We start from the raw sequence: 26,963 nt of genomic DNA on the forward strand, positions 1-26,963 counted from the left end.
CGTCTGTGAAAAAGTGTTTCGGCTTTTGTTCATTTATTTCCTGAAATGTAAAAGTGTTTCGGCTTTTGTTAATTTTGGTTTCTGAAATGTAAAAGTCATTTTTTTAAATCTTGCTTTGCACTTCCAGGCCACCGTAGGGTCACATTCCCAAAATCTCAATCAATCTATCTATCATTCAAAATGTCAAAAATATTATTATAAAAGCCTTACCTGAACTTGGGCCAATATTCAGCAGTCTGACTCTGGATGAAGTGCATTGTAGCAATTCGGTATTCGGGCGAGAACTGAAGCAACGTTCGGCGTAGTTTCGAAGTTTATTTTGAAATGCATAACCGGATGTAGTTACGCACATTTCTTTGTTGTTATGTTTAGATTTGGGTGTCTTTCCCGGTGGGTCTTCAGAAATTTACGACAAAATTATCCTGTCAGCCGTTGGTCGCCACTCCAGACAGAAAGGCAGAGTGTCAGGTGGTCGGTAGGGGGGTTTATTTGGATTTTTTTGTAACATATAAGTGGTGTGTTTTTCCATTTAGACTTACATTGTATGTTTCGAAGAAATGTGTTTTTTTATATGGAGCGCTATCCGCCTGTGTGCACTGCAGTGGTGCACACAGGCCAGGAGGGAACACCTGTGTGCCTTCTCTTCTGCTCTCCTGTGGCCACATTATGGATGTTGAGCACGCGCGAGGGGGGGCGGGGGGGGGGGGGGGGGGGGGACAAAGAAAAGACTGACGTCAACACCAGTGTTTGTAATGAATGTTGTGGCCTATGGTGTCCTGTGTGGTGATCATCTTTGTGTCTTTGTAGCTGCAGTCTGAGTTAGTGTGCGTGCGTGCGTGTGTGTGTGGGCTGGATGTGGGAGCGTCTTGAAGCTGTCAGACAGGATGCAGGGGGCGCGGATTTATCACAGTAAGATTACCCAACCATTTTTGGTGAGGCATCTTGGTGGAGCTCTGATCACAGTTGAAGAGATGCAATTGGCTGTTGGTTTATTGTTATGCAATCACAAACACGTTGTTGTTGTTGTTGTTTTTTTGGTTTTTTTTTTTTCAAACTGAAATTACACAGACTTCATATCACCCCTTTGCTTACCAAGTGGATCTCTTTGTGCAGCTCCTACTGAATTCAAATTTTGAATTCGTGTGGGCATACAGTGGGTACGAAAAGTATTCAGACCCCCTTGAATTTTTCACTCTTTGTTATATCGCAGCCATTTGCTAAAATCATTTAAGCTCATTTCCCCCCCCCCCCCCCCCCCCCCCCATTAATGTACACACAGCAGCATATATTGACAGAAAAGAATGGAATTGTTGAAATTTTTGCAGATTTATTAAAAAGAAAACCTGAAATATCACACAGCCATAAGTACTCAGACCTTTTGCGTTTTCAAAAAAAACTGTTAACTCTGTGAGTGCAAACAAATCGTGGTCTTGTGAATTGCACATTTTCACAAAACCGATATTCTCACCCCTCGCAGTAAGTAGTTAACATTTTTCTTTTCACATTTGTGTTAATTTATATCAGTGGAATTAACCATGAGTTTAACCAGAATTTTGATTTATCTAAAACCTTTGTTTATTTAAAATGTTCAATCATCAATTAAAAATATGCATTTTTAATTCTTTTTCCCCAGACCAAATATCCACTAATGAATAGTTTCTCAAAACCTTGAAAAATTACAAATCGTCTTACGTTTCGGGTGATTCCTCGATCTCCTTCTCTTTGCCCCCAAGCCAAGTTACAGCATCCCCCGGTCGACTGCAGATTTTTTCCAAGCAGTTCCAAACTCCTACACCTTAGGACCCAGACCAAACATCTAAAACATTTAATGCGGAGTATAGATCCTCAGACAATTACAAGTAATGATTCTACATTTCAAGTACTTCAATTTACAATTTATCCTTGTTATTCCTCGTCTTTTGTTGTCATGACAACAACAAAAAAGAACATAAACAACAGCGCTGTGAGATCCAAATATAATGCTAATTCTGTCCATTTGGGCTGGTTTTGGAGCGGGTGATGACATCTAATTCAAAGGGATCTATCAATTATACTTCATAGTTTTATACATGAACTCCATAAGTGAGTATATGAATGTATGGTGGTGACTGTAAATGAAATAACTAAATTAACAAAATTAAATTACTTGCCTAAGCAGTGTTATCAGTGCCAAGCACGTCTTCATTGCAGAAAAATAACAAAAAGAAACAGCAATGTTGGATGCATGTATGTCTGCATATCGCCAATTAAGAGTTAAGCGCCGCTCTGTCTTTGGGGCCGGCCGCCGGGAGTCAGCCAGAGGTCAGACGGACTGCAGAAGTGTTGGATGATCAATCGCTCCCGGGGTCCCCTGGACCGGCGAGCAATCCCAGGATCCCACTTCTGACACCAACTGTTTTGGCAAAGCTTTTTCTGACAGAATAAGTAAGGAAGCAATCTTGTCTTTGTGGGTTTTTATTACAAAAAGAAAAGTCTTTGCAAAGAGAGGAAAAGGTACAAGTCTTACGAGTTATCACCCCTTACTGAAGCCCAGACCAAAAAAAAACCTTCGTTATATTGAAGTGAGAGAGAAAGAGAAGGAAAACAAACAATGTCCAGCTGCACTCAACTTATCTTTATCGAAAAACACCTAGTAGTCACAACATAGCTAACGACCGCTTGAAAAACAGCTAGTAGTCACAACATAGCTAGGAACAAGTAGTACGCACAGCATGGCCGGAAAAACAGCTAGTAGTCACAATGTAACACTAAAGCATGTGAAGTTTTCATAAAACTAATAGAAGTAATGTTTTGTATATATAAAGCGTACATTTTCCAACTCACACTCATATATTTAACTCCGGTGCTGTCCATTTCTTCTGATCGTCCTTGAGATGGTTCTTCACCTGCATTGGAGTCCAGCTGTGTTTGATTCTACTGATTGGACTTGATTAGGAAAGCCACACACCTGTCTATATAAGACCTTACAGCTCACAGTATGTGTCAGAGAAAATGAGAATCATGAGGACAAAGGAACTGCCTGAAGAGCTCAGACAGAATTGCGGCAAAGCACAGATCTGGTCAAGGTTACAAAAAACATTCTGCTGCACTTAAGGTTCCTAAGAGCACAGTGGCCTCCATAATCCTTAAATGGAAGACGTTTGGGACGACCAGAACCCTTCCTAGAGCTGGCCGTCCGCCCAAACTGAGCAATCGGGGGAGAAGAGCCTTGGTGAGAGAGATAAGGAAGAACCCAAAGATCACCGTGGCTGAGCTCCAGAGATGCAGTCGGGACATGGGAGAAAGTTCTATAAAGTCAACCATCACTGCAGCCCTCCACCAGTCGGGGCTTTATGGCAGAGTGGCCCAACGGAAGCCTCTCCTCAGTGCAAGACACATGAAAGCCCATATGGAGTTTGCTAAAAAACACCTGAAGGACTCCAAGATGGTGAGAAATAAGATTCTCTGGTCTGATGAGACCAATATAGAACTTTTTGGCCTTAATTCTAAGCGGTATGTGTGGAGAAAAGCAGGCACTGCTCATCAGCTGTCCAATACAGTCCTAACAGTGAAGCATGGTGGTGGCAGCATCATGCCGTGGTGGTGTTTTTCAGCTGTAGGGACACGACGACTGGTTGCAATCGAAGGAAAGATGAATGCGGCCAAATACAGGGGTATCCTGGATGATAACCTTCTCCAGAGTGCTCAGGACCTCAGACTGGGTCGAAGGTTCACCTTCCAACAAGACAATGACCGTAAGCATACAGCTAAAATAGCGAAGGAGTGGCTTCAGAACAACTCTGTGGTTGTTCTTGAATGGCCCAGCCAGAGCCCTGACTTAAACCCAATTGAGCATCTCTGGAGAGATCTGAAAATGGCTGTCCACCAATGTTCACCATCCAACCTGACAGAACTGGAGAGGATCCCCAAATCCAGGTGTGAAAAACTTGTTGCATCATTCCCAAAAAGACTCATGGCTGTATTAACTCAAAAGGGTGCTTCTACTAAATACTGAGCAAAGGGTCTGAATACTTATGGCTGTGTGATAGTTCACTTTTTCAATAAATCTGAAAAAATGTCAACAATTCTGGGTTTTTTTCTGTCAATATGGGATGCTGTGTGTACATTGAGGGGGAAAAAATTACTTCAATGATTTTAGTAAATGGCTGCAATAGAACAAAGAGTGAACAATTTAAGGGGGTCTGAATACTTTGCGTACACACTGTGTACTCTGCTGTTTGGTGTGTCTGCGTGAGGTGTGTGCGTGCCAAGGGAGGAAATGCCCAGGGAGAGATTTGAGTTAAATGCAGCAATGTGCTACGATAACAATTTTCTGCGATTGGCTGGCGACCAGTTCAGGGTCGACCCCGCCTCTCGCTCACAGATAGCTGGGATAGGCTCCAGCATGCCCGCGACCCTAGTGAGGATAAGCGGAAGGGAAGATGAATGAACGAACGATATATTTTCCCCAAAACTATCACGACAGTATTGTTGTTCTTTAAATGCTTCTGAAACCAGGAAAAATAAGGCCCGCGCACACAGCTGTTCACAAAAATGTATTGCACATCTTGTATACACCTGAATGGAATAGCTCACGTCACATGTAAACGGTTGACCACAGATCTCCATTCGGAATGATTTCAATCGGATTGACAAAAAAAAGTCTCCATGTAAACACGGCTACTGTGTGGTTGACTGAAGACGAGCCCTTCACCTGTCAATCAAATATATGTTGATGTTCGCTGTCGTCAACTACTGGCTGACTAATGTGTGCCACTGAGGTTATGCTTAATTCACAGATAACGTTCCTGTGTTTGTGTTATTTGGGGACTAACACACACACACAACAACACGGAGCGAAGCGCTGATGTTTTAAACAACATTGCTGCGTTGGAGCGAGCTGTTTAGCCCCTTAATTCGCGAGCTCGTTAGCTTGCGAATAAACAGTTAGCTTTCCCTTAAGTGTCTCCGTTGAGCGACTCTACGTGCTGCACATGGAGTAAGGCTGTGGAGTATTGGACGGAGCCAACACCGGCAAGAGTGTACTGGTCTGCCAGCGTTATGCAGCAGTAATGACATAGCCGTCCAACTCTTGTCGGCTCACCACAAAAATGACAATTTATCGAGTCTGGAAAAGCTATCGTGTCCATTTTATTTATCGAACGATAAGTCAATATAGTAATTGTTGTGACAGGCCGACTCATGCCACTTTATTTCGTGGATATGAAGTCCAGAGTGTTTGGATGTAAACAATCAGCCCAATATTTTGGATTTTGAGAAAAAGTAACACGCATAACATCTATAAAATCCATAAAATTTGGGCTATCATTCTGATATGTTCAGAGGTTGAAGAAGGCATAAGTAGAGATGTCCACATACATTTTTGATGGTGATTGATGATAGTTTCTAACATTAAGCGACATGGAGCTTTTTCTGTATAGTGAGCGCATACAGAGAGTTAAAATGTCTATCATGTCCATAAAATCCCAAATATTGGGCTGATCGTTGTAATAGTTTCAGAGGTTGAAGCTGGGTCATTGTATGAAAATGGTGGCTTTCTGAACAGTGATTTCATGTTTTTTTTTGTATCCTTTTTTAAATACATAAACCATTGTCCATAACGAACACTATGTTCAAGCATAAGGGTCTCCATACGTGCACTTGGCACCAGGACACCCGAGGTCGCAGTTCGATGATCAACTTTGTGGTTGTGTCATCGGACTTGCGGCCGCATGTCTTGGACACTCGGGTGAAAAGAGGGGCAGAGCTGTCAACTGATCACCACGTATTGTGAGGGTATGCTGGGAACGTCTGACAGAATCCCCTGTCAGAAGGAGTTTCAACTCCCACCTCCAACAGAAATTTGCTCATGTTCCGTGGGAGGCGGGGGACATCGAATCCGAGTGGACCATGTTCCGCATCTCCATTGCTGAGGCGGCCGACCGGAGCTGTGGCCGTAAGGTGGTCGGTGCCTGTCGTGGCGGCAATCCCTGAGCCTGTTGGTGGACACCAGCGGTGAGGGATTCCGTCAAGCTGAAGAAGGAGTCGTATCAGGCCTTTTTGGCCTGTGGGACTCCTGAGGCAGTTGATCGGTACCGGCTGGCCAAGCGTAACGCAGCTTTGGTGGTCGCTGAGGCAAAAACTCGGGGATGGGTGGAGTTCGGTGAGGCCATGGACAACAACCAGCTTTGAGGAAATTCTGGTCCGCCATCCGGGATCTCAGAAGGGGGAAGCAGTGCACCAACAACACTGTGTATAGCGGGGATGGGGCGCTGCTGACCTCGACTCGGGACGTTGTGAGTCATTGGGGAGAATACTTCGAAGACCTCATCAATTCCACCGACACGTCTTCCCATGAGGAAGCAGAGTTTGGGATCTCTGAGGCGGGCTCTTCCATCTCTGGGGTTGAGGTCACCGAGGTGGTTAAAAAGCTCTTTGGTGGCAATGCCCCAGGGGTGGATGAAATTTTCCCGGAGTTCCTAAAGGCCCTGGATGTTGTGGGGCTGTCCTGGTTGACACGCCTCTGCAACATCACATGGACATCGGGGAGAGTGCCTCTGGATTGGCAGACTGGGGTGGTGGTCCCGCTTTTTAAAAAGGGGGACCGGAGGGTGTGTTCCAACTACAGGGGGATCCTACTCCTCACCTTCCCTGGTAAGGTCTATTCAGGTGTGCTGGAGAGGAGGGTCCGTCGTCAAGTCGAATCTCAGATTCAAGAGAACCAATGTGGTTTTCGTCCTGGCTGTGGACCAGCTCATCACCCTCGGCAGGTCCTCGAAGGTGCATGTGTTTTGTGGACTTGGAGAAGGCGTTCGACCGTGTCCCTCGGGGAGTCCTGTGGGGGTGCTTCGGGAGTATGAAGTACTGAACCCCCTGATACGGGCAGTGCGGCCGGTGTCAGAGTTTCGTCCGCATTGCTGGCAGTAAGTCGGACTTGTTTCCGGTGAGTGTTGGACTCCGCCAAGGCTGCCCTTTGTGATCGATTCTGTTCATAACTTTTATGGACAGAATTTCTAGGCGTAGCCGAGGCATAGAGGGGGTCCGTTTTCGTGGCCTCAGTATTGCATCTCCTCTTTTTGCAGATTATATGATTCTGTTGGCTTCATCAAGCCATGATCTCCAATTATCACAGGAGCGGTTCAGAGCCGACTGTTAACCAGCTGGGATGAAAATCGGTACCTCAAAATCTGAGACCACGGTCCTCAGTCGGAAAAGTGTGGCGTGCCTTCTCCAGGTCGGGTATGAGATCCTGCCCCAAGTGGAGGAGTTCAAGTGTCTTGGGGTCTTGTTCACTAGTAAGGGAAGAATGGAACGGGAGATGGACAGGCGGATCAGTGCAGCATTTGCAGTGATGCGGACTTTGTATCGGTCCGTTGTGTTGAAGAAGGAGCTAAGCCGAAAGGCGAAGCTCTCAATTTACCGGTCGATCTATGTTCCTACACTCACCTATGGTCACGAGCTGTGTATGCGGGAACAAGATCCCAGATGCAAGCGGCTGAAATGAGTATCCTCTGCAAGGTGTCCGGGCTCTCCCTTAGAGAGAGGGTGAGAAGCTCGGTCATCCGGGAGGAGCTCAGAGTAGAGCCGCTGCTCCTCCAGATTGAGAGGAGCCAGATGAGGTGGCTGGGCATGTGGTTAGGATGCCTCCCAGACGCCTCCGTGGTGAGGTGTTCCCGGGCATGTCCCACCGTGAGGAGACCCCCGGGGACGACCCAGAGACACTGGAAAGACTTTGTCTCCCCCCGGAAGAGCTGGATGAAGTGGCTGGGGAGAGGGAAGTCTGGGGGTCCATGCTAAAGCTACTGCCCCCGTGACCCGACCTCGGATAAGCGGAAGCAAATGGATGGACGTATTGATGGAAAGTGGAAAATGCAAGTGCATGACTTCAAATAATAACACTTTTGAATTTGCAGAAGAGCTTCGGCCACTGTTTTTTTTTTTTTTTTTTTTTTTTAAGATGTTGCACTCTACGAACAGTCACAATTTCCATATTTTGATACAATAAGAAACATAGCAAGAAGTCCATGGTGCAAATGTTGGATAGATGGATGGAAAGCAGTCTCCTGATTTCAGTTATAGTCTCTTCCTCATCACTCTGTCTCTCCTTCTGTTCTTGTTTTTACAGAGAGCGGATAACCCTGAGGCACAGCGTCTGTCTTCATTTGTGTGAGAGAACGGGAGAAGGAGCACCGCAAAGCCTGAGAGCATGCATGGAGAGACCGTCCCTCTTTGCCAAGAGCTGAAATGTTCGGGTTGAAGACCGAGGATGTTATATTAAATCAGCGGACTATTTACGTTCAAGGCGGGGGCAGTAAGAGCTGGTTGACACAAGACTGTTCGTGTGGTTTGATACTTGTCCCAAACTTAATCCAGAAAAAGACTTTAGTCTTATCAGCATCTCCCCTATTCTGTTAGATTCAGCCTTGTGGAACCAAGCCCAGATGGAGTGGTCACTAGAGAGTGTGAGGGAGATGGTGGCTGGAGGGATGCAGTCTGTAAGAGAGTGTGAGGTTTGTGCTTGCACTACAGTGGCGTGTGTCCTGCTGTTGTTTTTGTGGTACTGCTACAGGGTAGGCCGTGATCATAGCTCTACTCCATTGCGGGGAAGGTATCTGACTGGGCCCGGCAGGATCGGAGGGGTGGTGGGGGGATTCATTGGCTCAGACTGTCGTAATAGGAGCAAAGGGAAACCTGGGTCATTGTTAGAGGAGCAGAATGGCTTCGCTTTCTGCCAGTCGTCCGACTGTTTCCGCTGCACCAGTGCTGGAGAAAGTCTGAATCAGAGGCTCTATCACAGCCTGCAGGAATACGCCAAACGTTACACCTGGTCAGGTATGGGGAGAGTGCACAAAGGAGTTCGTGACCAAGGCCGATACCTTAACAGCCGACCAACCATTCAGCGGCCTGAGGTCTTTTTCCTCCCTGACCTACCGTCGGCTCCTTTCTTCTCCAGGGAAATTCAAAGACATGATGTGGAACTCCTGGAGCAGAGCTTCCCTGCCCTTCTGGCTGAGTTTGAGAGCATCTACAATCAACCCCCAGCCCGCAGCGGCTCCCCCCTGCCACCGGGATGGAAAGTCAACAACACTCCTCGTGGCCAATGGTGGACCTACTACCTGGTCAACCAAGGCACCCCTCTGGTACTTAATGTCAGGAGGTGTCCACGGGCCTGGAGGGTGCTAAGCCAGCTGCGCACTTTCATTGCCAACAACGTGTTCGGAAATGCCTGCTTCTCTGTGCTGTCACCGGGAGCTCTCATCACTGAACATTATGGTCCAACAAACGTGCGGCTGCGCTGCCACCTGGGTAAGCGTGCAAATCGGGTTCAGTCAGATGTGCAGTTTTTTTTTTTAATTCCAGTATCACTTCAAACTTTAGTGTTATCAGTCACACTTTGACAAAAAAAATTCTTTCACTATTTCACAATTAAAATCTAATCGTAGTTATCTAGCTGAAGCTTCAATGTAAAGTTCCCCTTATACATTTTCACAATTGAATAACTACACTTTATTAAGTATAAAATATATTTGAGGAAATAATTTTTTTTTAAAACGCCGATATATGTTACAGTCCTGTGAAGTCAGCTACTGTGGTGATCAGCCGTGAATCCTCTCAAGTCATAATGACATGGATACCAAATAACTCTCATTATATATCCTCCTGAGCTCAAATTTAAGCGATTTGTGCAGACAGGACAACAAAAAGTACACAAGTAGCAAATTACAGGCTGTTGCAGCACAATGTAAAGGTCTGCAATAGTTATTGGTCATTTTAAAAGTGATGAATTTGATCGTGCTGTTTTTTTGCTGGCAGGTCTCCGAGTGCCCTCCTCCTGTGAGCTTGTCGTCGGTGGAGAGCCACAGTGCTGGTCTGAGGGAAGCTGTCTGCTTTTTGATGACTCTTTCCTCCACAGGGCCTTCCACGAGGGTAAGAAGGTCTTAGAATGTCATCTTTTTATCTGGAATGTAGAGTGACCTAAAAAGAGAATGTAGAATCAACTATAACTGAAAAGGAACAATGAAATGTTTCTGGGATTATGTTTGTAGGGGTTGCAGAGGACGGCCTTAGAGTGGTCTTCATGGTTGACCTCTGGCACCCAAATGTGGCCGCCGCCGAGAGACAAGCCTTAGACTACATTTTCACTCCAGGCCGCTTAGAGGAGAAGGAAGCCAAATAGGCGAACATACTGTATGTGATGAGTCATGTCCAAGCAAGAGGTAGAGGGCGTGCGTGTGTGCTGCAGAACAAATGTTTCTCTCTGCTTTCAAGACCAGCTCTCACATTCACCGTGTGCTTCATTTTCTTTTTCATGTCTCTCAGAGCTCAACTGAGTAGCTGCACAATTATTGGCCCCATGTCTGTGTTAAACACAACCGCATTTAACAGCACATTTTGATATATTTGCAGTGAGTGCCAGAAGTATTTGGACAGTGACAGTGGTTTTAGAAGTTTTGCCTTTATACACACACCACTACAAAGGATTTGAAATAAAATGTGATGCTTTCAGTTTTCAGTTGAGAGGTTTCACAAAAATATGACATTTGCTGTCATTTTTAGCAATTAAACCAGACATTAAACAGAAACATACTGTGAAAGCAACTTAAGTTTTTGAAGGCACACACATACATTCATTCATCTTCCATACCACTTATCCTCACAAGGGTCACGGGCATGCTGGAGCCTATCCCAGCTATCTTCAGGTGAGAGGCGGGGTACACCCTGAACTGGTCGCCAGCCAATCGCAGGGCACATATAAATAAACGATCATTTGCACTCACATTCACATCTACAGTCTAATTAACAGGGTTGTCAAACTCAAATTCATGGTGGGCCAAAATTAAAAATTGGAACAACGTCACGGGCCAAACTCAATATTTAATGAAAAATCACTGCGATGTGTAGAAATGTAGCGTTAAAGTTTATCATATGACAACAAACTTAAATTTTGCTTAAACACTGAATCTGGAATAAACAAACTTTAATATTATAAACACGAGAAATCAAATTTGTGATAAAAGACATCAGTGGTATTTTTTGTTTTGTATTTAAATAGATAACGTGAATTCTTCTGTCTCTCCATCTTCTATTTATCTATCTACAACTACCTTTCTCTTTGATGTAAATCTTTTTTCAAAGGCCAACAACAAAACAACCCAAAAAAATAAGAATGTCCTTCAGTAAAAATCCAATCTTCAAACTATTAACAATCCATGTTGATAAAGGGCATTAAAAAAAAAAAGATTTATTCAATTATGTTATATTCTTTGTTACAGCCACGTTGCTGCGCACACGACAAACAGGTCTGTCTTTTACTTTAGTGAACAGACAATCTGCCTCCCAGCTGTCTTGGAAGTTAACCGTTTTCCATCTTTCGTTTGGCCACTTTTGGGAAGGGGGGGTGTAAATTTGCTCGAGGAGACTGGTAGCATAGTCGCTAATGACTGTAACAGAAAGGGAAGGGGCGCTCGCCGGTCTAGACTGATGGGCCAACACACGAGCAAACCATTGTGTGATTTGTAATATTAGCGGTGCATCTGCTATATACTGAGTGGCCAGCTCTAGTCCACATTTGATATGGTCTTGCGGGCCAAATATAATTACATCATGGGCCAAATTTGGCCCCCGGGCCTGAGTTTGACATGTACGGTCTAATACATTTGTTACGCACTATATTCTGTAATGAACGGGTAAGTGGCATAATCTCAATAGTGCTTGTGTTTCACGTACTGACAACAAAACTAAATGCGGACCAGCAAACAAACAGAAAGTGAAGGCCTGGCAAAGCATCTCCATGGAAGAAACATTTGGTAATGTCCATGGACTCCAGACTTCAGGTGGTTATTGACTACAATGTGAACCCTCATAAATTCTGGAAGTCTTCTTGACATCTGGACTGTTTTATTTCAAATCCATTGTGGTGTCTATTCACACAAAATACTGTACCTCAAATCTGTTCTCCAAATATTTCTGGATCTGCATCACTGGTCATGCCATGCAGGGCAATGTTTGCTTCTTTTTTTAAACATCTAATTTTTTAGGAACTTGTCAAAACAGTCAATTTTTGCACTAATCTGTAAAGCAGTGATGTAAAACACCTATGAAATCCACAAGTGGAGATGATTACATTTGATATTTAACTGATAAAGCTAACGTCTAAACGAGATGTTTGTACCACTTGTCTCATCCATATACGGTCGATAACGTCAGTCATCACATGAATGTTTACAGAGCTCATGCGGCTGAGGTCATGACTCTTGCAACTGTGCTTGCCTATTGCGCTCAGTCCCCACCTGCTTGTAAAAGACACGGTTGAATAAGCACATTTATTTTTTTGTTAGATTGTATGAGTCAAACTGTGCAGATACAATGGAGATGAATCGTGTTTGTTAAATTTGCTAAATTATGGTAATGTGGTTGTATTTGATATTACATTTGTATTCTTGTAAATAGATAAAGAGTTGAGGTTAAACCGGGGGGGAGGTGGGGGGGAATGGCCTGACGTGTTTAGGAATAATGGTCTTCGATGCTAACTATCGTGTTGTCGAGTTATTTAATTTGCCGGCTGAAACACTTTGTTGATTGAAAAATTTATTCTGTAAAATACTTATGAAGTGGACTACGCTACTGTTCTATTTGATTTATGTTATGCATGACCTGCAAACATCCATAATACATTTATATAACTTGAATCCATACTTATCGGTACATACATTATACAGTTTGTGTGCTGTTTAAAAGGGCCTTTTTTTTTTTTTTGCACATCAAAAGTAATCTCAAGCAGCTTTATGTGTTGTTTGCAATATAACACTGATGTTTACAATGTCTGAGAACAATGACACTCACATTGAGCTGTCTTTTTTACAATTTGGATTTAACCTTATGAAGAAGAGCCTAATTCTCAAAGCTCGTTCTTTAGACTTGATGGCGGAACGACAACAATGTGTTTACATTTGGATTAGGACCGGTAACAATCTTGAACTCGCTTGTAAAGACGTTACAGCGACCTCTTCTGTCTGAATTGATAATTACAGGACACTGGTGCCTAGTGCTGTTGCCATCCACGTGGCAAGGAACTGCAGAGAGAAACTATTTAAAAGACTGACATTGGGGTGATTTTTTTTCTTTTCTTTTTTTTTTAATGTTAAAGTGCAGCAGTCTGAGCTTTCTGACTGACTTAGCAGGAGATTTTGAATAATGCATGTGGGAGCAAAGACATGGGTCAGTCACAGTGCCTTCAAAGGTCTTTAAAAACAACTTGAAATTTAGTATGTCGTATGATGTTAATGTGTGGTGGGTTTTAGCCAACAACAGTTTGGTGGGAATATCAACCATCCATTAACCATCAATGTTGGTCTTTTTATGCTGTTCTATTGAAAATGTTCCTATTATGTTGCTTCCTTGTGTGGATTTTCAACAGTATTTCTGTACATTTAATAAATGGTCAAGAACATGACTGTATTAAACGAGGTGTTGTCAGTTTTTCCCTAAAAGTCCCTTTAAAATTATTATACACGTTTGTATCAATGTTAGTCTAGCCACATTATTCGAAAGCCAAAGGGACTACTTTTTTTTAACAATGCAAATTCTGTATAGTGATTCCAAGAATGCCATATTGACACTCATGAGCTAGGTCATTCGTAGATGAGGTTAAAAGAAAAAAAATTAAGGAATGAAAGAAATAAAAGGAAAATGAAGGGGGAAAAGGTTCAATAGGAAATATGTAATATAGTTTATTTGAACATTTGGATTGTACTTAGGCGGCACGGTGGCCGACTGGTTAGAGCGTCAGCCTCACAGTTCTGAGGTGCGGGGTTCAATCCCCGTCCCCGCCTGTGTGGAGTTTGCATGTTCTCCCCGTGCCTGCGTGGGTTTTCTCCGGGCACTCCGGTTTCCTCCCACATCCCAAAAACATGCATTAATTGGAGACTAAATTGCCCATAGGCATGACTGTGAGTGCGAATGGTTGTTTGTTCCTATGTGCCCTGCGATTGGCTGGCAACCAGTTCAGGGTGTACCCCGCCTCCTGCCCGATGACAGCTGGGATAGGCTCCAGCACGCCCGCGACCCTAGTGAGGAGAAGCGGCTCAGAAAATGGATGGATGGATTGTACTTATAATTTGCAATTCATTCATTTTTCCGTACCGCTTATCCTCACGAGGGTCACGGGCGCGCCGCAGCCTATCCCAGCTGACTTGGAGCAAGAGGTGGGGTTCACCCTCAACTGGTCACCAGTCACCATGGAAAATTGTTTTCGAATAAAATAATAATCCATGCACAATTTTTTCTTAATGTATTGTTTATAATGACTAGATTGTGATACGTTTGTCAATTATTTGATAAAATAATGAACAAATAAAGATGATTCTGAACATTTCAAATTATGATACATATTTTGTTATTTTAAAAATGAGATAATCCCTGATTATTTTTTCGAATTGACAATCAAATGTGTAAAACTGAAAATGAGGTTGTGCGGTCAATATTTGTTCTGCGCGTTCTCTGCATGTATTTGCTTGCCACACACGTGTGGCAAGCACACGCGCACGCACGAGCAGGTGCTGCAACTGAGAAAACTGACTCCTCGACAATGGAACGGAAAGGACGACGAACAAGCCGCCGTCACACACCCGAGCGTAAAAGGCAGCAATGAGCTCCTCCTTTCCAAACTGTGACTCCGCAACGTCATTGCTGAAAACCTCATCGAGAAGATCCACGCACGTCAACGAGCGCGCGGCGGAGAGCCGGAGAAGCCATCATCAGCACCATCGCCACCGTCCTGCCGCCGCCGCCGGGCTCCACAGCAACGGGACCGCCGAGGAGGCTCTCTTGTCGGCCGAGAGCGACGTCAGCGCCCGGAGACCGCTGTGCCACCCTTCGCTCGTTGGCAGTCGGGACAGAGGTGAATCCGCGCGGGTCAAGTGTCGACCCCACGCATCTGACAGCCACCTCGTGGACCCCCCTGAGCCTCACGGCGAGGCCGGCCGCGGCGTGAGGGAACGCGGCACTCACCGACACCACCGCCGCAGGAAGCACAACCGCGAGGAGCGACCGCCCGAACCGGAGCTGCCGCCGGAGCCGGAGCCGGAGCATCGCCGCCGTTGCCGCGCACGCCCTCCCCCGGGGATGCCCTCTCTTTTGGACAGCCGCGACGACAGGACTCCCCTGTGCGAGCCGCGGGAGCAGGAGAGGGCAGCTTGGACCAAAAGCGGGGGCCAGGCCACTCGGTCGCCGCCGTCCGCCAGCTCTCCTGTGCCGCTGTCCAGCACCTCCTCTCGCCGCTCCCGGAGGTCCAGTGCTGCTTCGTCTGCATCGGATGGCAACCTACGTGCCGTCCTCAATTCACTCTTTGGTCAGGTAAGACCACCTTGGAAGTACTCGTGCAGTCTTTCCCAACCTATATTGATCCAAAGCACCTAGTTTACATTTGGGGGAAAAAAAAAAAATACAATGGTGGGAAGTAACGCAGTACAAATACTTACTTTTACTAGCTTCATAGTTGAGCTCTTGCTTGATTGATTGATTGATTGATTGATTGATTGAGCTCTTGGGGTCTAATAAGGCCTTGCAAGTGTTGCATATAATGAACAGCGGGGAAAATCGTTTACTTGAGTACAGAGTACAGGAGTTGCATCAGTACTTCCACCTTTAGTAGGTACATACCTTCTGCCATCCAGTGGAAGAGCATTTAATTGTTTTTGCCTGACACTATAGGTCGCTGCCATAGATATATAAACAATTACATACATTATTTGAAGTAAATAATTGTTTTGTGACGAAGTAAGTGAAAATGGATACATTCCGGCGGCACGGTGACTGACTGGTTAGCACATCTGCCGCACAGCTCTGGAGGACCCGGCCTCGCCTGTGTGGAGTTTGCATGTTCTCCCCGTGCCTGCGTGGGTTTTCTCCAGATACTCCGGTTTCCTTCCACATCCCCAAAACATGCATGGTAGGTTCATTGAAAACTCTAAATTGCCCCTAGGTGGGAATGACATACATAAAAAAACTATTTTATTCAGGGTGCTAGTATCCTTAAATAACAGGTACTAAATTGTGTTGAACTGTGACTTCAGACTTCACGCACATTTCAGTTTTGTCCATTTGCCAATGTGCGTTATACAGTCTGTAAATACTACCATTTTTAGACAGACTACAGGCAATCCTTCTTCCAGAAATTCATTTCTTATGTAATGTATCCTCCTACAGCCCTTTTCAATGAGAGTCCATCCTGATTGAAGTGCATTGTGCTGGGGCAGAGGAAATGTTCCAGTTGAGGTGGCCAAATTTAACTTCCTGCATGATTTATTGGAGACTGTGTTTGCAGAGAACTGATTTAAAAATGCCGCTGGCTCCATTCTGAGCATAATTTGGTAATTTCAGTCATTTGGGCTCAGAGACCTTCGTTACCTTTTTATCAGTAGTGCAACAATACATGTATTTGTATGGAATTTTTCGATACAGTGGTCATGTTTCGGTACGGACCAAATGACAATACGGCATTTTATACTGTATCAACCTCTGACAATGAGGAGCTATGTTAAACTACTCTGCCCTATGCCTTGTTGTTGCTCCTCTTGCATTCATTCCGACTAAGGAAGGGTCAGGGTTCAGAAATTCAAAAGTACAACGGTATGTTGGAAGTGTCACACGATGCTTAACTTCGTCGGCGGAAAGACAACAAACATTACATCACATTTACACCAACATAACCCCAATGAGAAAACCCACGCAGGCACAGGGAGAACATGCAAACTCCACACAGGCGGTGCCTGGATTTGAACCCCGGTCCGCCGGAACTGTGAGGCAGATACACTATCATTTATATATATGAAAAATATCATGAAATATTTCACTCTGAGTGTGTGTAGTGCATCTCTATAATTAGTTTCCCTTTCTGAATTGAACTACCTAACTAAATTAGGCGTTTTACACCTAATTTATTGAGCTGTACCTGTTACTGTACCTGTGACTACTGACAGTGCCAGGAATATAGCTAATGCTGTTTAGGGCTGCTGGGCTAGATATGGTATAACTTTTATTTTCTAAGGAGCTATTTATTTGTTAAATATACTCTGTTGCTAAGAATGCACCGCCGAAGATGGGTGATTTCTCCATCAGATACATTTGTTTTTTTATTAGTTATTTTTACATGTTGGTAATTGCAATAAATTAATTAAAAACGGCAAGCAAATTTCTCTTTTTTGCATCAAAAAATATAGAACCGTGACACTTAAGTATCGAACCGAACCGTGAATTTTGTGTATCGTTGCACCCATAAGTATTATCACCTTTCTGCATAAGTTTCAGAAAAACATTTCATTTAAGAAGTCATTCCCAATGCAGTGATGGTCTATATTTTTTTCCTATTTAGGTTTGAAGCAAAATGTAGTCACTAAAATCTATTATGCTGCCAAATCGGAAAGAGATTAGCCACAAAATACAGTAGGCTTGGAAATACACTAGTGATATTTATCCATTTATCCATTGCTTGAATCTCCAAGCAATGGGCGTATTTATATGAAGAAATAATTCCACAAATAAAACCACAATTCAGAGTGAAGACATCAGTGTATCTTCGAAAAGAGACATACATATTCTTTGTAATGATTAGATTCACTATAAATAAATGTTTACTGCTGTGGCTCTTTGCAGAGCATTGTTACATCCAGCACTACATTTACTGTAGATACATGTGGTGCTCTCACACAGTCTTTGAGGGGAGTGTGTCTGCTGTAGGTCAGAGTGACCTTGGCTCTCCCTGCAGAGGGCAGAGGATGTCATGTGGGGGTAGGTCGGCTGCAACTAACATGATGCATGGCGTGAATAAAAAGGATCATTTTTGAAGGGCAAATTCAGCTAGGCAAGAGAAGAAATCAGTCCAAAAATGTGACTGCCAGAGCCTTGTAAGTTGTAACACCTTCTTTAGCACAATATGTTTACACGAGCATTTTGAGGCATTATTGGGAAAACAGAACTCTTTTAGTCCATATGGTGTTCTGCTTATTTCGGCCTTTGGTTATTATGCATCTGCACTCAATTGTATAGTTTGGTCAATGTAACATTAAAACACCGCCCCTTCAGTAGGCGTACTCCCCTTTCGTACTTAGTCTGCTTTGTCTTTCTCAGTTTGTCTCCCAGAAACACATTCTTTCTCTAAAGGGAAGCTTTACAGTTATTACTTTTATTCACACAGAAAAACAGGTAGTTGTTTAGTCGGTATAGTTCTTCAGTCCACATGGGTCTTGTTGAAACCAGAGTTTATGCTCCTCTCAAAAGTCAAGCTGCAACTGTTACGGAGAAAAGGTCCTCCTGGTCCTTTTTAATGCCGTTTTTCTCCTTTGGTATGGGCAACTGCTTACCTTCACCCCTCACAATGGTAAGAGTCACATACTTTTGCCTGCTATCCTGCCTTCCTCCCTTCTGATCATTGTTGCTTTGAACTATATCTAGATCTGAACAAAAAAAACATCACATGATATTCAATTAAAATGTGCTGTCTCTTTGTATTTGAACTAAACTGAAGACTGTTTATGTAATTTAGGATGTGCACAACTTAAAGACTGTTTGTCTAGGGCTGCTTTCAAATGAACGACAGACCCCTGTGTTTGTCTAAAGCTATTTTCTCAAAAGCGCTGTAGTCTTCATGTAGTCTTTGCATACTTGTGCAGATATATTGACTTGCTCCTTTCCTGAACATGCTTACTGTTCCTGTGACAGTGTAGTTGTAAGGTGCCAGTCTGTACAATGTGTCAAGTAAACTGTTATGCGTGACGAATGGAAACTTGGCAGTATGCCTTTGCATCGATGCTTTTAACTTGTTTTCATACTCTACATTCTCTACGTCATGCACACTTGCACAACTCACTCACAATTACGAGAGTTCAATAAACACTCTCGTCTTGCATAACAATACCATTGTGCTCCAACTCGTGAATGATGCTTGAGAATACTAACGTGAGATGTATAAACCCCAGTTCCAATGAAGTTGGGACATTGTGTAAAATGTAAATAAAAACAATACAATGGCGCCAGTTTGACAATGTGTCTCAAACATAGATAATATCCATGTTTGCTTTAAAACAGACAGATGTTTATGTGTTCAGACCTTATTTACAGTCTGCCTGCACTTCGCCACACCTTAACTGACGAAGAGAAACCTCTGTCCAAATATGTTTCTCACTAGAACATTGTACATCGTCTGTAGGACGTAATCAACAATGCACTCCTAATTGGACTCAAGACAGCCTGCCTGGCTCATCTCCTCACAGGAAGGTATTCTCTTACAAACACCAATTCCAGTGAAGTTGAGACGTTGTGTAAAATGTAAATAATCATCATTTGCAAATCCTTTTCAACCTATATTGATTTGAATACACTACAAAGACAAGATATTTAATGTTCAAAATGATTTTTTTAGCAAATATATTATACATATATTATATAAATATACCACTTAGTGAACAACTGAGTGAGCAAATAGTCCAAGAATAGGTGAAGAATAACGTTTCTCAATATAACATTGCAAAGAATTTAGGGATTTCATTATCTAAAGTCCATAATATCATCAAAAGATTCATAGAATCGGGAGAAATGTCTGCACATAAACAGCAAAGCCAGAAACCAACACTGAATGCCTTTGACCATCAATTCTTTAGGTAGCACTGCATTAAAAACCGCCACATTGTGTAAAGGATATTGCCACGTGGGCTCAGTAACACTTAACAAAACTATTGTCAGCTAACAAAGTTCATCGCTACATCTACAAATGCAAGTTCAAACTCTACCATGCAAAGCAAAAGGGACATATCAACAACATGCAGAAACACCGCCAGCTTTTCTGGGGACCAGCTCATATGAGATGGACTGATACAAAGTGGAAACGGGTGCTGTGGTCTGATGAGGCCACATTTCCAATAGTTTTTTTTAATTCAGGGATGTCGTGCCCTCTGGTCCAAAGAGGAAATGGACCGTCCGGATTGTTATCACCCCAAAGTTCAAAAGCCAGCATCTGTGATGCTATGGGGGTGTGTTAGTCCCCATAGAATGGGTAACTTGCACATCTGTGAAGGCACCATGAATGCTGAAAGGTACATACAGGGTTTGGAGCAACATAAGCTGCCATCCAAGCAATGTCTTTTTCAGGGACGTCCCTTCTAATTTCAGCAAGACAATGCGAAGCTACGTTCTGCATGTGTTACAACAGCGTGGCTTCGTAGTAAAAGAGTGAGAGTACTACTGCCTGCCAGCAGTCCAGACCTGTCTCCCATTGAAAATGTGTGCATTATGAAGCACAAAATACTACTACGGAGACCCCAGGCTGTGGAGCAACTGAAGTTGTACATCAAGCAAGAATGGTAAACAATTCCACCGACAAAACCACAATTAGTGTCTCAGTTCCCAAACGATTATTGAGTGTTCTTATAAGGAAAGGTTATGTACCACAGTGGTAAACATGCCACTTTTTTGGAACAAGTTGCAGGCATCAAATTGAAAATGAGTGAATATTTGCAAATTTCAAAAAATAACATTAATCAGTTTGAACATAAAATATCTTGTCTTGTCTATACAATTGATTATTGGTTGAAAATCATTATTGGTTGAAAATCATTCATCATCAATCAAAAAAATTGCAACTCATTGTATTCTTTGTATTCTCTCTTACACAATGTCCCAACGTCATTGGAATTGGGGTTTGTAAAATAATTCTGTCCTAAGGAGACGAGCCAGGCAGGCCATCTTGAGTCTAATTAGGAGTCCATTAAAGATTACATCCTACAGAGGATGTAAAATGTTGTCGTAAAAAACATTATGTGGAAAAAGGTTTGTCTTCATCAGTTAAGGTGTGGCCAAGTGCAGGCAGACTGTAAATAAGGTCTGAACACATGGATATTATTTAACATGGATATTATTTATGTTTGAGACACATTGTCAAACAGACTCCTTTCACAGCGACACTAGTTTACAACAACCTCGTTTTCCACTTCACATCTTTCAATTTCCACTTATCTTGCTATTCGATTGGTAACAAGTCGAAAACTATCTGCAAGAACTACTGTATAGGATTGAAACAAGACTGAGTCTGAAAAGTTAAACATACTGAGCCGTTGCATGAATTCAACAATATTAGTTTAGCTTGTTCTGTACCTTACATCCTACCTAAGACAACTTCAAAGAAAAGCAACAATGACAAAAAAAACATTAGGAACAAGAGTATGTTCAATAAAAATGTTAACAAAAAAATAATATGTACAATTATGAGTTCTCATCGTGCTTCTGTGTTTACTAGCAGTAATAATCTACTAAAATACAGTATTTAATTTTTACTCATAGATACACTTGGCAGTGGTGTAGGACTCCACGTCAACATAAGGTTTCTAATCATTTGTTTACCTATTTAGCTACTGGAAAGGTGAACCTTTTTAGGGACACCTAAGTATAATTAAGTGTAGTTCTACAAGACTACAAACTACTAGGTGGACTTAATGAGTCTGGAGAATGTATGTACATACTGTAGAGTGTTCTTCTCTAGTGCCTTAAAACACCGTCTTAACACTCAACAATTCTCAAATTTGGCAAATACTGTACATACAAAACATGAAGTGACAATTTGTGATACTCTGATGTTATGTACAACTGACACACTCTTTCATTTTCACATGCAGTATACCGTGTATGCACATATACTATGTATGACTATCTGTAAAGAGCTCGCAATGCATGGCATGTGCGAAGAAGTAGAGAACAATTTGCTGTCACTGAATGTGCTGTCGTTCAATGACCTGACAGTCATGGTGAGAGGAATTCCTGATGATACATATTCAATTGTCTGCTTGTGTTCCTTGTGTCCTTGTGTCGTAGATGTTTTCAGCTCCTTCAGTCATCAGATCTTTGGATCTGACGTCAAGACACAATGTTGTGTTTAGACTCCACTCCTCCAGCTGTTAACCCTTTTGGGTTCTGGGTTATGTCTGCCGCCGTCTCTGCCCTTTAAAGGTTGCGTTCATTGTAAGCAAGCGTTGGAGGAAATAATAGGAACACACGTACACATTCTTTTGTTAACACTGTATTACGGTGTGGGATGATGGGAAAAAGAGCCGATTCAAACATGAAATACTTTCTACTGTTTTACGTTTACACCAGTAGGTTTAAGGAGATCATTGATGATCTTTGTTTGGGCAACAGTCATGTTTTTCTTTTTTTTTTCCCCCTTGTACTGACAAATGATTTATTGTGTTTTCTCACTAGGACAGAGAGCTCCGTCCAGAGGAAATGGATGGTAAGTTGATTTTTCCTCAATAATGAGCAACCAAGAATACACACTCTTGTGAGTGAAATAAAAGCATTGCATGAAATGAATTACTGTTTTCTATACGCACTTTTAGCACTTCTGTCTTTGCTTAACAGAGTTGCGGGACGCATTTAAAGAGTTTGACAAGGACAAGGATGGTTTTATCAGCTGTAAAGACCTTGGAAACTGCATGAGAACTATGGGATACATGCCTACTGAAATGGAGCTGATCGAATTGAGCCAGCAGATAAATATGAACCGTAAGAACTGTCTTGTAGTATTTATTTGTTGCTGTAAAGTTATAGTGGTAGTGATTTTATGATGGTATTTTTCTTTAGTGGGCGGTCATGTTGATTTTGAGGATTTTGTAGAGTTAATGGGTCCAAAACTCCTTGCCGAAACTGCGGACATGATAGGAATAAAAGAATTAAAAGATGCCTTCAGAGAGGTAAGAACGTCTGTTTTATACATTAGTTTGTCTATTTTTCTGCTCAAACACAGTGCCCTGAAAAAGTATTACCTCCTCAAAGTCATATATTTTTACATAGTTTCCCCACTTTAATGTTTAAGATCAGCAAACAAATGTGAATATTAGACAGATATAACCCAAGTGAACTTTAAATGCTGTTTTTAAATGGTGATTCCATTTATTAATGAAACAAAACATTCAAAGTGTGTGAAAAAGTAATGCCTCCCTAAACCTAATAACTGGTTAGGCCATCCTCAGCAGCAACAACTGAAATCAAAAGTTTTCTATCACTGGCAATGAGTCTTTCACATCTCTTTGGAGATATTTTGGGAAAAAAAGAGGGTTTTCGAGCATGAACAGCCTTTTTAAGGTCATGCCACTGCATTTCAATCGGATTCAAGTCTGGACTTTGACTACGCCACTCCAAAACGTTCCTTTTGTTTATTTTAAGCCATTCAGAAGTTGACTTCCTGGTGTGTTTTGGATTGTTATCCTGCTTCAGAACCCAAGTGTGCTTCAGCTTGAGGTCACAAACTAATGGCTGAACATTCTCCTTCAGGATTTTCTGTTAAAGAGCAAAATTTACGGTTCCATCAATCACAGCAAGTTGTCCAGGTCCTGAAGGAGTGAAGCACCCCAAGACCATCACTCTACCCACACCATGTTTGACTATAGGTAGGATTTTCTTTTTCTGAAATGCTGTGCTATATTTACGCCGGATGTAACAAGACACACACCTTCAGAAAAGATCAACTTTCATCTCGTCGATGTATATAATATTCTCCCAAAAGTCTTGGAAATCATTCAGATGGTTTTTTTTGGAAAAGTAAGACGATCCTTTATGTTGTTTTTGGTCAGCAGTGGTTTTCGCCTTGGAACTCTGCCATGAATACCATATTTGCCCAGTCTCTTCCTTATTGTGTTGTCATGAACACTGACATTAACTGAAGCAAGGGAGGCCTGCAGTTCTTTAGATGTCCTGGGTTAGTTGTCCTGAGTGGCCTCCTCGATGAGTCATTGCTGTTCTCTTGGATTTGGATTTGCTGGAATCCTAAAGCTTTAGAAATGGCTTTTGTAACCCTTTCCAGATTGATAGATGTCAATTATTTTATTTCTCAACTGTTCTGAAATTTCTTTGGATCGTGTCATTTTGTTGCAGCTTTTTTAGATCTTTTGTCCAACTTGATTTTGTCGGGACAGATTCTGTTTAAGTGATTTCTTGATTGAACAGGTCCGAAGGAAATCAGGCTTTGGTGTGATCAGTGACAATTGACCAAAAATTGTGATTAACCACAATAGATTCCTTATTTTTGGGAGTGGGGGGGGGGGGGGGGGGGGGGGGGGGGGGGTGATTACTTTTTCACACAGGGCCAGGGAACTTTGAAGCATTTTTTTTTCCTTAATAAATGAAATTACCATTTAAAAACTGCATTTTAAGTTCACTTGCGCTATATTTGTCTGGTATTTACATTGTTTGATGATCTTAAACATTAAAGTGGGGAATCTATGCAAAAATATAAGAATATGAGAAAGGGGCCAATACTTTTTCACGGCACTGCACATGTTCCCGTGTATTCATTCTCTGCTGTGATAGTTTGACACAAATGGAGATGGTGCCATAAGTACGTCTGAGCTCCGAGATGCAATGCGTAAGCTTCTGGGCCATCAGGTAAGATTTGCATGACAGCTACAATAACATGGAGTCTTCTTTTAGAGAAGTACACTCTGCTATTTTGCCTACTTTTCCAGGTGGGTCTAAATGAAGTGGAGGATATTCTGCGGGAGGTTGATTTGAATGGCGATGGGCTTGTTGACTTTGAAGGTAAAAACACTTTTTTGAAATATTTATAGATGATGCTAACTGATGTACTGCAGCTGACAACATGAGCCTTCTCCTCTCATCTGCACAGAGTTCGTACGAATGATGTCTCGTTAAGCTCATCGAATGATCGGTCTTAAATGTGAAGCCTCACCCCTCGCAATACTTGATCGAGTAGAAGAGAGGACGCGCTAAGATTTCTGAGCCATTCAAATTTTGACTGACACTGGAATTTCAACTCCTTGAATGTTCTGGAGTGAAGAGTCACCTCAAACTTTCAATCAATGTGTTCTTCCTGAAATGTCTCCAGTCCAACTGAGGCAGAACTTGCTGTAGCCTAGCTTATGATTGTACATTTGTTTTTGCACTTTAACTCTCACTTAATAATCTCCCGTGTGCATAGATTGCAGGTGTTATGTCTCATCTTCTCCATGGTGACATTATTGTCTTAAAATATTGCCTTCTTCTATATGTTAGACAAAGTCAGGATATGAGAATACCTGCTTGTAGATACGACTTAAAGAGTGCACTGTTAAATGTTTTCAGATTTGGGATGTCCTTTCTGTGACATTGGTGCCCCACCTTGGAGCCCTTGTAGCAATACTGCATCTGTATCAGACCTGTGTGTGATCAGCTGTTATTTGTCACTGTACTATTGCTATTAAGCATCACTCAGACAGCCACATGAAATGTACAAAATCAGAACTGTGAAATCCTATCATTAATGTTATTCCTGCAATCAGACCACAAGCAGTTGATATAACATACCTCTTGGCTCTTGATATAAAACTTTTAGATTGATTTCCTGTTGAAGCTGAAATCTAGACAACCAAAGTTCTAGCTGTCTCCATCCTGTTGTGGTTTTCAGCACATACCGCAGTGAATTTAGAGAAGTTTCACATCACACAGTATTTCCTTGCTCACAGGCTCAAAGTCACTGAGTTGTCAGTCTAGCTTTAGTAACACAAAATGTTGGAATGACATGTGTGAACAGTATTTTGCAGTGAATGTCAGTATCAATATGATTGTCGTTGTGGTAAGGTCTCTCAAATATCTGTGGTTGAAGCAAATTCTATGCATGTCAAAGAGAGACGTCCGTTCAATATGCACATATGGATTTTGGCCTCACATTATAAAAATATTTTGCCAAGTACAGTGTACAAAATAAATGTCAAGACGTTGCAGTCCTACTTTATGAGTGGATTTGTAATTACAGTCTGATGTCCCGCAATATTTGAAAGAAAATACATGTTTTGAATTTATCATAAATGTTTATCATAAACATCACTAAACACATTTAAGAAAAAGGAAGTCAAAAATATCTGCACTCTTGCCTAAACACAAATGCCTTCCATAGAACAAATACATTTACTTGAAGATGTCACCTAGAGAAACGTGTCTACAGAAAGAGTAGAAAATGTTTACACAAAGTATTAACTTTGTTCAAACAGTATCACTGTGTGCTAGCTGGCTATACTGTAAATGTCATCTTTTATTACGTTGCGCTCTGTTTGCGCCATTATTAGGTTGCAGGGTATTACCACATAATGTTGCCCAGCGCTGTGTTTAATAAAACTCCAAGGTGAGGAATCTATCACCTGGAGAGCTGATTAAATGTTACCATAGTAGCCTGTTCGGTCACTCCGCTTTGCGCCAACCCTCGCGATGTCGTGCGTGCGAGCTGCGTTGGACTCTCTTGATTGGACAAGAGCTCAACCATACACGGAACGATGGTACGGTCCCGGAAAAGGGGGGCGTGGTTAATACGTGAAGGCCACGCGGTATAGTGTCATAGATATGATGACTAGATACACCCGCGCGCTGTGGCAGCCAAGTGACAGACGTGCCTACGTGGCAGCCATGTTGGGGAGGTCGACATTCCGTTCAAAGGCAATGCATAGACATTGAAATTAAGTCGTAACTTGCTAATTTCTCAACCTATTTTCACGGTGAATTTAGAGTTTCACGTCAGACAGTATTTCCTTGCTCACAGGCTCAGTCACTGAGTTGTCAGTCTCGCTTTAGTAACGCAAAATGTTGGAATGACATGGGTGAACAGTTGTACGCAACCGTATGCAGTACACTGTACCGGCATCCATGCTCTTTTGGTTTTCTTCGTATGCACGCTGCTCTAAGGGGGCGTGTCGTACTTACCTATGTATATTTGTGACTATGATTTAATGTATTATTATTATGATGATGATTATAGCTATTAATATTATAGGTGTACACATAAACACGTATACATTGCAAATTTATAAAACATGTCAAGTGGTAGGGCGTGAAATTCGATTACGTAAAAGAGTACTGACATGTCTGTAACAGTCTGCTTCCATGAAGTGGTCATGGGGAAAAAAGAGAAAGCATTGAAACTGAATAAATAGGTGTGAAGAGAAGGGACGATGGTA

At 42.4% G+C, this 26,963-nt stretch overlaps 2 protein-coding genes across 4 annotated transcripts; both read left to right on the top strand.

Annotated features, from left to right (window-relative positions):
• Positions 1-335: 335 nt before the first annotated feature.
• asphd2 (aspartate beta-hydroxylase domain containing 2) lies at positions 336-13,445 on the top strand. Of its 2 annotated transcripts, none has more exons than XM_061766447.1 (4): positions 336-475; positions 8,105-9,285; positions 9,793-9,906; positions 10,026-13,445. In XM_061766447.1, the coding sequence occupies exons 2-4, from the start codon at positions 8,421-8,423 to the stop codon at positions 10,154-10,156; spliced, it is 1,110 nt and encodes a 369-aa protein (XP_061622431.1). In that variant the 5' UTR covers positions 336-475; positions 8,105-8,420; the 3' UTR covers positions 10,157-13,445. The 2 variants fall into 2 exon arrangements, with proteins under 2 accessions (XP_061622431.1, XP_061622432.1); XM_061766448.1 differs by having other exon boundaries at positions 365-468.
• Positions 13,446-14,401: 956 nt separating this feature from the next.
• cabp1a (calcium binding protein 1a) lies at positions 14,402-25,745 on the top strand. 2 transcript variants are annotated; one of them, XM_061766449.1, is made up of 7 exons: positions 14,402-15,333; positions 22,225-22,255; positions 22,384-22,527; positions 22,606-22,715; positions 24,331-24,405; positions 24,486-24,558; positions 24,647-25,745. In XM_061766449.1, exons 1-7 carry the CDS (start codon positions 14,626-14,628, stop codon positions 24,670-24,672), a joined length of 1,167 nt encoding a protein of 388 aa, XP_061622433.1. In that variant the 5' UTR covers positions 14,402-14,625; the 3' UTR covers positions 24,673-25,745. The 2 variants fall into 2 exon arrangements, with proteins under 2 accessions (XP_061622433.1, XP_061622434.1); XM_061766450.1 differs by lacking the exon at positions 14,402-15,333 and adding an exon at positions 18,097-18,355.
• The last annotated feature ends 1,218 nt before the right edge of the window (positions 25,746-26,963 follow it).

This window comes from Phyllopteryx taeniolatus, chromosome 3 (genome assembly GCF_024500385.1).
Source record: "Phyllopteryx taeniolatus isolate TA_2022b chromosome 3, UOR_Ptae_1.2, whole genome shotgun sequence".
NCBI lineage: Eukaryota > Metazoa > Chordata > Actinopteri > Syngnathiformes > Syngnathidae > Phyllopteryx > Phyllopteryx taeniolatus.